This window comes from Hoplias malabaricus, chromosome 10 (assembly GCF_029633855.1).
Source record: "Hoplias malabaricus isolate fHopMal1 chromosome 10, fHopMal1.hap1, whole genome shotgun sequence".
Taxonomy (NCBI): Eukaryota; Metazoa; Chordata; class Actinopteri; order Characiformes; family Erythrinidae; genus Hoplias; species Hoplias malabaricus.
The window spans coordinates 33223684-33232867 of NC_089809.1; the positions used below are offsets into that span (position 1 = coordinate 33223684).

The 9184-nt window shown below is 37.2% G+C and overlaps 3 protein-coding genes across 6 annotated transcripts; 2 read left to right on the forward strand and 1 right to left on the reverse strand.

Annotated features, from left to right (window-relative positions):
* The first annotated feature begins 645 nt into the window (after nt 1-645).
* Nucleotides 646-3097, forward strand: mrpl51 (mitochondrial ribosomal protein L51). Of its 4 annotated transcripts, none has more exons than XM_066682554.1 (5): nt 646-823; nt 965-1036; nt 1235-1340; nt 1735-1842; nt 2388-3096. In XM_066682554.1, the coding sequence occupies exons 3-5, from the start codon at nt 1283-1285 to the stop codon at nt 2582-2584; spliced, it is 363 nt and encodes a 120-aa protein (XP_066538651.1). In that variant the 5' UTR covers nt 646-823; nt 965-1036; nt 1235-1282; the 3' UTR covers nt 2585-3096. The 4 variants fall into 4 exon arrangements, with proteins under 4 accessions (XP_066538651.1, XP_066538650.1, XP_066538649.1 ...); XM_066682555.1 differs by lacking the exon at nt 646-823 and adding an exon at nt 852-870 and having other exon boundaries at nt 2388-3097; XM_066682553.1 differs by lacking the exon at nt 1235-1340 and having other exon boundaries at nt 649-870; nt 2388-3050.
* Nucleotides 3098-3152: 55 nt separating this feature from the next.
* Nucleotides 3153-7158, reverse strand: tfpt (TCF3 (E2A) fusion partner). The gene is made up of 6 exons (XM_066682551.1): nt 7001-7158; nt 5935-6159; nt 4947-5017; nt 4703-4772; nt 3709-3846; nt 3153-3417 (listed from the first exon to the last, which is right to left on the reverse strand). Exons 2-6 carry the CDS (start codon nt 6157-6159, stop codon nt 3343-3345), a joined length of 579 nt encoding a protein of 192 aa, XP_066538648.1. The 5' UTR covers nt 7001-7158; the 3' UTR covers nt 3153-3342.
* Nucleotides 7159-7261: 103 nt separating this feature from the next.
* Nucleotides 7262-8817, forward strand: ndufa3 (NADH:ubiquinone oxidoreductase subunit A3). The gene is made up of 4 exons (XM_066682556.1): nt 7262-7339; nt 7647-7718; nt 8347-8424; nt 8556-8817. Exons 1-4 carry the CDS (start codon nt 7330-7332, stop codon nt 8645-8647), a joined length of 252 nt encoding a protein of 83 aa, XP_066538653.1. The 5' UTR covers nt 7262-7329; the 3' UTR covers nt 8648-8817.
* The last annotated feature ends 367 nt before the right edge of the window (nt 8818-9184 follow it).

Sequence of the window (9184 nt, forward strand, 5' to 3'; positions counted from 1 at the left end):
AACTATCGCTACGTAGCCACCGAGTTTAGCGAGTCAAGCTAACGTTAACTAACACCAACTAAAACAGGTGAAGGGCGTGTCCTTACCCTGTTTACCTCCATATTACAGAGGCTCTTGAACACCTTTCGTTGGTGTCCTTACATGCCCATATTGTTGGAAAAGCGCCAGTGAAATGAGCTACAGATAACGGAGTGAGCGGATGGTCCTTTCCAAAGTGCCCGTTTAAAATTGACAAATTTAGTCCATTTTCTGGATATATTGGGATCTTTGGGCCATTTGTGCACAGATGTCCCACTGTACATTGAATGATTGCAGCCAAAAACAACACACCTTTTCCTCATTTTGCATTAAATTAAGTGCAGCTTCTAGAGTTGTTGTCCACCATCTACGTCACAGGCAAGACGCCTATTAGAGTTTCCGAACACCGTTGGGGGGCGGGACCAACGGTCTTTTTAAACCTTATTCCTTAAATTAGTAATAGAAATAACATATTTTCTGACTATCAATAAACACAAGTTTGGAACTCAAATTCCACTGTATTTATTTGTTTGACACTTTCATAGAGCTGGTGCTTAGCCTTTAAGTCGTTCTTACGCCTATTAAACTTTTAATTTGTCGATCAGCGAGAATAGGCGAGACTTTAATTTTGAAATTGGCGGATGTCGTGTGTGAGCTGCGCGGTGTTGGTTATGAGAAAGTGGACAGTTGATGAGAGTGCCAGTTTAATTTGGTAAATGTGGTGACAGTGGAGATCCTGACTTACTCCTCGGTCTCGTTTCCTTCTGGTTTATCGAGTGAGACTCATTCGGCTCTTTATAACTGGGTTAGTTTCCCGTAACTTGGAGATATTGACCTGACTGCATTCACAAGGTTAAACAGTGTGTTCCAGGACTGTGAGATACAAAGTGTTTAATGTGAGACGTTTATGTCTACTAAGTTCTTGTGTGCGTGTGGTTTGGAACAGGTATGGCTTTATTCGGGACTGTGCTGAAGTCTGGAATTTCTTTGCTGAATTGTGTGAGACATTTCAGTACAGGTGAGTGTATTGCAACCTGTGTTGTGTTTAATGTTGTAGCTATGTTGGTGTTGACCCTCGCTGGCGCATCTTTAAACCATCATTTCTGTGCTTAACTCGCATGCCATGGGTCAGTGTTTATTTGTGACAATTCAGTCCGGTCATTCCCAAACAGCTCCTGTAGATTCCCGAACACTTCATATTTCTGCTCTGTTCCAGCACCCAACCCACCTGAACCAAGAAATCAGCAACAGTTTCCACGTGTAAATGTGCAGAGAGCCTGAACAGCAGAAATATGGACAGTCTGGGAATCCCACAGGAGCAGGTTGGGAAACATTGGTATTGATAGTTGCTTCAGTTGTGTTAGTTTTTATAAATATACCCAAATGTTTCAGTATCACTGTTCATAAAGAGTGATCCTTTTTATAAAAGTAAAAACAGCTCAGGTCCTAAATATTCCTCTGATGCAGTATTTGGTTCTGCAGATATTGCTGGTTCCTCAGAACAGTAAAACGCTGGGATGTTTTGATGTTGAGGCTTTGTAGGTGGTAGAAAAATCCTCAAACATGCTAAAAAGCATGACGCCACATTTTTTGTTTTAATACAAATACAAAACGTTTTGATTCACACAAAAAAACCAAACATTTTTTTGCTCTTTTCCAGCGTTTTCTGAGGACACTGCTTGTTTTGAGTAATTTTATTATAAATTTTTATTTAAGGAACATGTTCGCTTGTCCGAATGCATGCCATCCCAAAGCTGAAACAAGTGGACAGATGGACCGAGAAAAGAAGCATGTTCGGAGTTTATGACAACATTGGTATTTTAGGTGAGTATGTACAAGTATTTTCATCAAGAATCTTATTGGATATAAACTCTGTTCATGTTGTACTTTTATAAACCAAGGCCAGGTAATTAAAAAAATCTTTTGTAGCTGTAGCTCTGTTCTGTCATTCATTAAACAAAATAGTATATATTATTGCAGAGTATACTTTCTTTACCTGCTCTCAACCAGATTACATTGGATTCAGTCTGATGTTGAATGTGTCCAGTGAGGTTAATTTGATTAAAGAAAGCATAAAAACATTTCTGGTCTTGGCCTTTGCTATTTAACATTAGGCAGAGATACTCAAGCAGAAGTTTTCAGTGGAGGTCTGAACATTATTGTCTGTGGACTGATAATTGATAAATAAAAGTATGGCTGATACTAATAAATTTTACACATTAAAATTTAACCTAAAAGTTATTACTTAAATTCACAAAAATCATGGTATCATGCCTTAAATGTACAGTACAGTCCTGCCTTTCTAAGTCTTCTTGAGTGATTTACTCTCCTGCCTCTGCCCCTGTTGTTGTTGTTGTTGTTGTTGTTAGGTGATTTTAAGGCTCATCCCAAAGATCTGATCATTGGTCCAAAATGGCTGCGAGGTTTCCGTGGCAATGAGCTTCAGCGTCTCACCAGGAAGAAGCATATGGTGGGAGATCGTATGATGACACAGGATCGACACAATCTGGAAAAAAGAATCAGCTTCCTCTACCGCCGTTTTAACCGCTATGGAAAACACAGATAGAGACTGTGGCAAGCTTAAGCTGTCTGTCTATATCTGCTTGTTGTCTTTTTATTTTTTTTTTTTTATTATTAAAATAATGTTATACTTGTGCTCTTTTTCCAGTATTATTGTCCAGAGTGAAGTATATACGATATGTCCTTCTGATAGCCACATGAATATTTACATATCTGACTTGCATAACAATCAGAAAGCTGGAGCATGGTCACCAAAAATGTAGGATATATCTAGGATTCCATATGGAAGGGAGGAGGGCTGTATATGACCAGTGAGCCAAAGTTCCCCAATTGATTTATGGTATAAAAATAGGGCTGTAACAGCAGTGTCCCATGTGACAAAGTGTAGAATCAGCTGCATTCTGTCATACAAATATACAGTTGTGTCAAATTACATAAGTGACTACCATCTCTAAGCTTCTCAGTTCAAGTTAGTAGATTGTGCAACAACAAGGCTAAAGTAAATGTTTCTTCTCTTAAATCTTGTTCAAAATATGAGAATTGAATGAGTCAAATCATGAATTAAACCAAGTTATGACCTTAATAACTTATTACAAGATATTGTGAGACATTCAATTTTTGCAATTATTTATTTAAAAAAAAAACACATGGGTTTAAATGCCATCTAGACCTGGAAAAACCCACCAGTCACAAAATTGCTTACCCACATTGTTTTCACTCCTGGTTTACTGTCCACTCTTTACAGTTATACATTTTTACAATACACACATACTAAAATTTCTACTGATACAAAAACAAAAAGGCTCAGTGAGAAAGGGAGTTGGGGCTGGGGAAGCTGGTGAATGAAGCCTCTGGGAGAACAGAGAGATCAGAGTCAACCTGCAACAGAGAGCAAATCACATCAAAATGACTACATGCAAAATTGTATTTTACTGACAACCTCCCTTGATTTTACTTTAAATTAGAGACAAGATAAACACCAAGGTTTATTTTTCAGAAGCATCAAATAAAAGGTGAATTTTAAACCTGTTCAGACAAATTAGAAATGCATTTGCTCAAACTTAATTTAAGATGCACAAATTTGTGCAGCCTATCTTCCACCGTGTATAAACTTTTGACTTTACTGCTTTATAACTAAATTAAGCTGGTCATGCTGAGCTGGTTTCTTACTTGAGCATCTCTCTCCTTCTCCTTTGGAACTCGATTCCTCTTTTTCTTGGGTCCAGCTGTTGATTGGTGGGGAACGGATGAGCAGGAGCCATCATCATCTCCACCATGTAAGCTGTCTAAAACCACTCCACAGTCATCCTACCAAAGGAATGAACAAGAAAGTCAGAAAGGTAAATTCATAGCAGTGTGGTTAATGCTAATGCTGCTAATGGATTTATTCTTAATAAGTTTCCTAGTAATTTCAAAACAAAATGACAGTAGCAATTTTCAGTAATGGTGATAACCCTATCGTTTAATATATAATTTCTACTGAAAGGAGGGCCAGGCCTTTTCTCAGAACTAAGGGCCAATAACAGCTGGAACTCTAATGGTAGTGTTGGACACAAACTGAATTATTTACTGATCTGATATAATAAATGGCACTGTAATACAAGGGGTGTTTCAGTAAATTCTACGGATCCTTACAGTATTTTTATAATGATTCTACACAGTGACCCTGTCTGAGGGTATATAAAGAAACAGCTAATTTTGTGCTGTGCGTGGCTCTGAATTTCAATACATTAATGTAGCGTGTCCAAATGTTTTGAGACCCTAAAAATGAGAATTCCTTACTGTGAAATTTCAAGAAAAAAGAGAAGACTCTTATTAATACTAAGAATTATTAAAACAGGTTTATAAACACTTTTTTAATTTACTTGTTTATTTTTTATTTGCACTTTTCAGTGTGCCTCTTCTCGGTTACATTTCTCTCACTTTCAGTTCCAGAACTTCGCTTTTGACTTCCGCTGTTTTGTTTTCAGTTCAAAACCTTTCTATCTTCTGAGCTCTGGTTCTAGTCAGCCATTGGATGCTGGAGAATCATTTGATGAGCAAAACTGAATTAATTAGCAATGTGCATTTCCGAGATAAAACACACTTGAGAACAGATCTTCCCTATAAATAAATAAATAGCAACAAAGAGTTACAATCTTTGCCTGAATAACATCTCTCTCACCTCTAATGGGATGGTGAGTTGGGCCGTCCTGTAATCGTCTCCATACGTATCTAGAGTCTTCATTAGGAACCTGATGAAAGAGTTAAAAACATGGCCTTTAATTCTCTTTACAAACAGGTCCTGAAGCCACTGTAAAAGTATAAGCTACTGATGATGCTATAGCATTTAAAACATAACAGTAGAAAAAAAAAAAAAAGCCAACAACAACAAAAAACCAAGCATGAATTCCTAGTGCACTCCTTGCCTTCTCTCTTTCTTCAGTCTGCGTGTTAATCTTTGAACCTGGTGAAGCCGACCCAATATCCTTTCATTCACCTAAAAAAAAAAGCAGCATGAAAAAAATGAGGCATGTAAAACATCAAGTGGTCATTGGGAAAAAAAATAAAATAATGAAAATGGGTTAGCCAAAAAATATCACAGTAAATCACTGGCAAATTAATTAGCATATGGAGTTTTTATACCCCTCAGGTGTCACTGCTGGACTGAGAGTAGTCCACAAACCAAAAAAAATGTCCAGCCAACAACATCCTGTGGTCAGCATCCAGTAATCACTGATAAAGTACTAGAGGACGACCAACGCCAACTGTGCAGGAACAGATGGGCTACTGTCTGACTTTACATCTAAAAGATGGACCAACAAGGTAGGTGTCTCTAGCCGAGTGAACAGTAAGTTAAGTGGACAGTGTTTAAAAACTCCAGCAGCACCTCTGTGTCTGATCCAACACAACGTACACTAACTCAGCACAACCACAACTCTGTCACTGCAGTGCTGAGAATGATCCAGTGCCCAAATCATACCTGCTCTGTGGTTGTCCTGATCAGTGAATAACAGGGAAAAGCCAGGCAAAGTTTGCAAAAGTTGGACTATAGCCTGTAATCGTATAACTACAAAGTGCTCCTGTATTGTCAAGGGAGCTGAAAGAATGATCAGTGAGTGTTGGAACAAGGAAGTGGTCATAATGTTATGGCTACTATATTAAATGTGGGCACCCCAGGTCAAATGGTATATATTTCTTGATTTTCTAAGTAAAAAAGGAAGTTATTCATTTTCACTTAAAATATAAACAAAACCTGTACTTTATGAAAGACATAAAGCCTATTTCTTGTGTGTATTTAGCCTGAAAAGTGGCATGACACTGCTTGAGGAGCTGAGATCCCCATACAACACAAAGAAACAAAACCAGCTGACAGCCAACACCCACTGAATTTAGAGGCGAAAACGTTTGTCTGACCTGTTCGATCTCTTTGCATCTTTTGCTCAGGGCCTGGTATTTTTTCTTGTCCAGTTCTCTCTGATTCTCCTCATCTTCTTGACCCTGGCTGGCTGCAGGTCCTCCATTGTCTAGTATTTCAGTGCCTCCTGGACCCAGCTCCACTCCAGCAGCCTCCAGTTCAGTCTCCAGAATGTGACCTCCAAACAGTGGTGGCAAAGCCAAGCCGGAGAAATCCTCCATCATCTACAGCACATTAGAAAACAAGGCATTATCCTGCACAGGAATCTACATTTCTACATTTGTAGCAAAATAGAAATTAAAGCCTTTATCATTGCAAGCATATGTTTGAAAAGTTGAAAATTAAAAGTCCTTAATGATAATGTTCTGAAGATACTCCATGGAGTATCAGCCACTCTCCCTCTACACTCTTAGCAGTGGCTGTATCTGAAGTGTTTGTGATCATGATTAGCCACTTATTCAACCTTTGAACAATTAAATGTAAGAGGAACAAAAAAAAATTAGTTTCAGTTGTGAAGCTGAAAATGTTGATACATTTACATCAGAAGACATCAGAAACTCACTTTCATACAAAACCAAAATTTGGATATAGTTTGTGTAAACTGCTGAAATTTCAATTTACATCATTTAACTTTCCTGTTCAAACAGCCCATATATGGAAAATACAACGAAAACATAAACCATACTCAATCATTTTTAGGGACATTATAGAAATCAACGTATTTCCATATCTGCTTATTTGTGCAATTTAGCCTAATATACACTGAAATTTCAAACAGTGTTTCAGCCAGGACTGCATCATAATTGAGACACAATATAGTGCGGCCAACCAGATCAGAGGATATTTACATATATCAATATTAAAAGCACTTATAAAAAAGACTGGTTAAATTAAAGCCTAAAGGGTAGAGAAGAAATAGTTATATATAGATGAAGTACTGCTGCTGTCCTCTTAATAATTTTGGTTATGAGCTCTTAAAAAGGAATTTAGATACTTGCGTAAACCACTGTATATTATCACTGCGACAGATACATTAAATATACATTAAATAAAGGTAGAACTTACTTTTCAGCTGTGTGGTCTGGCTCATCAGTCTGTGCAGTTGATGAAATTAATATTGAACAAGTCTTAGCTGTGCATAGAGGAGAACTGAAATGATTCGGTGCCTCATAATTTCACTTATTTTTAACTACAAAAATATTTTTATTTTCTCATAATTTTAATGTTTTTAAGATTCATTTTATATATTAAAATTTCCTCTCAAACCTCAGCAACATAACCTCACACCGCGCGGTTTAAATACGTCACATTCTGTTATGAACTACAGCTCCCATGAACCAACACAAGTGAATTTGAACTACATTTCCCATAGAGTAACGCCAATAGACAGCAACATGGCCGGCGGTGAGTGTTTGTAGCAATCCCGGGACTAGAAAACCTTTTTCAATTCACCAAAAGGCCTTTTTTCACGTATTTATGACTAATCTTTTTACTTTATTCATAGTATCGATGGGTTAAAAAAGTATCTAGTCTACTGGGTCTACTGTGTTTTACGTAATTTAATCGCGTTTGACCTTGGGTTTACATTTCAGTGCTGCTGCTTGGTTCCTATGAGAAACTGAGATCTTCAGAAATATAAATTATACCTATATAGGTAACATATTTATACCCATACCTACATCTGTGTCTTCTGATCTAATCTCTGTTTCAGTTGGAAGGTTTCTGAGAAACGCTTGGAACAAGGAGCCTGTTGTGACAGCCGCCTGTGGAATAGGGATCCTGGGTTAGTGAGTTTAGAATATTTTGAATAGGATATACACTCTGTGTAAAAATCTAGTGAGCACAGACGTTCAATTACAGGCAAATGCACAGTTTACATTATCTACACGCAAAGTCATTACATGTAGGATGTGCAGGGAGAGAACACTGGAGTGTATCTGCACCCAATGCCAAGCCTGATCTACAAGGCTGTAAGTCGCCCAACGCTGGCCTGTACAATGTTCCCTTAGGTTGATGTTTGTCTTACAGAACAAGTCATGAGCATCATTAGCTGATCTTAATAATTTCCTGGTGGCAGATCCTAAATCAAACTGTGACAGCAGTGTTCACAAATGTAATGTAAAACTTCCAAGTAGAGTATTTTATTGCAGCAAAGAAAGAAGATATATTACATTTTTATAATAATAATTAAATGTATTAATTCCATGTAACTCCAGAATAAACCCTTTGAACATAATTTACATAGTTTGTTTATTCTAATTTAACAAGGGCAATTCTTCACTGGGTTCAGAGGTGAAAACTCCATTTAGATCAACTATTGTTAGGACTACAAACAAAATAATATTTTGAGTAATATTACCACCTGTTTCGGATGCAAATTAATTAAGTTATTTTGTTTTTATTCCCTGAAGCTTTAATTGTGCCACTGGTCAGTCCCTACACCAAGTACACAGGCATGATGAACAAAGCAATCCCATACAATTACCCAGGTAAGATATCCCCTGGCACACATACATATTTCTGTGAAATATTTTGGTCATTAACATGATGGTTCTCTCTTGGTGTAACTACTGTTTTCCAATGTGATGATTGATTCTTTCCTCTGAATGTCCACTCTCAGTTCCTGTACGAGATGACGGAAACATGCCAGATGTCCCAGCCCACCCATGTGATCCACAGGGCGCCAATCTGGACTGGCTTAAAAACCTATGAGGAATCACTCTGAATCTCTACTGTACAGACCACAATTCTACCACATCTCTCTCTCTCTCTCTCTCTCTCTCTCTCATGCTCTCTCGTGCTCTGAATCGATAGCTACCAATAAATGTACTTTGTTTAAAGAAACTTCTCATTCCCTTTTCAATCACTGTTTGGGCACTTGGTGGCATTATCAGCTTCTAAAGGTGAGCAAATAGTTAAAAAAAAAAAAAATATATATATATGTGTGTGTGTGTGTACGAATAAACTTTAAAACATATTTTGTGTAATATATAATTAATTAAAAATTCAAGCTTTCTCCTGCTTTTGTCATTTTATAGTAACTGTTGTGTAGCATAAAAATTACAAATGGAAAAAATGCAGCAAACGCATGTGCATTTATTTTTTTTTTTTTTTCCTCCCCCTCTCTTCCCTCCCCTGCTCTTGGGAATAACGTAGCCAAAAATGTGTTTTGGTTTAGATGATTATAAGAATGTGATGTTAGTGATCCTGATCTTAGTATATTAATGATTATTTTTTAGGTTATTTTTG

What these genes read in the sequence shown, in the direction of transcription:
- mrpl51 (XM_066682553.1), top strand. Translation starts at nt 967, where the DNA reads ATGGCTTTATTCGGGACTGTGCTGAAGTCTGGAATTTCTTTGCTGAAT. An exon ending in TGTGAGACATTTCAGTACAG is followed by an intron (nt 1,037 to 1,734) that starts GTGAGTGTATTG and finishes TTTTTATTTAAG; the next exon opens with GAACATGTTCGCTTGTCCGA. An exon ending in TGACAACATTGGTATTTTAG is followed by an intron (nt 1,843 to 2,387) that starts GTGAGTATGTAC and finishes TGTTGTTGTTAG; the next exon opens with GTGATTTTAAGGCTCATCCC.
- tfpt (XM_066682551.1), bottom strand. Translation starts at nt 6,159, where the DNA reads ATGATGGAGGATTTCTCCGGCTTGGCTTTGCCACCACTGTTTGGAGGT. An exon ending in GATGCAAAGAGATCGAACAG is followed by an intron (nt 5,018 to 5,934) that starts GTCAGACAAACG and finishes TTTTTTTTTTAG; the next exon opens with GTGAATGAAAGGATATTGGG. An exon ending in AGAAGGAGAGAGATGCTCAA is followed by an intron (nt 3,418 to 3,708) that starts GTAAGAAACCAG and finishes TCTCTGTTGCAG; the next exon opens with GTTGACTCTGATCTCTCTGT.
- ndufa3 (XM_066682556.1), top strand. An exon ending in CTGTGGAATAGGGATCCTGG is followed by an intron (nt 7,719 to 8,346) that starts GTTAGTGAGTTT and finishes TATTCCCTGAAG; the next exon opens with CTTTAATTGTGCCACTGGTC. An exon ending in AATCCCATACAATTACCCAG is followed by an intron (nt 8,425 to 8,555) that starts GTAAGATATCCC and finishes GTCCACTCTCAG; the next exon opens with TTCCTGTACGAGATGACGGA.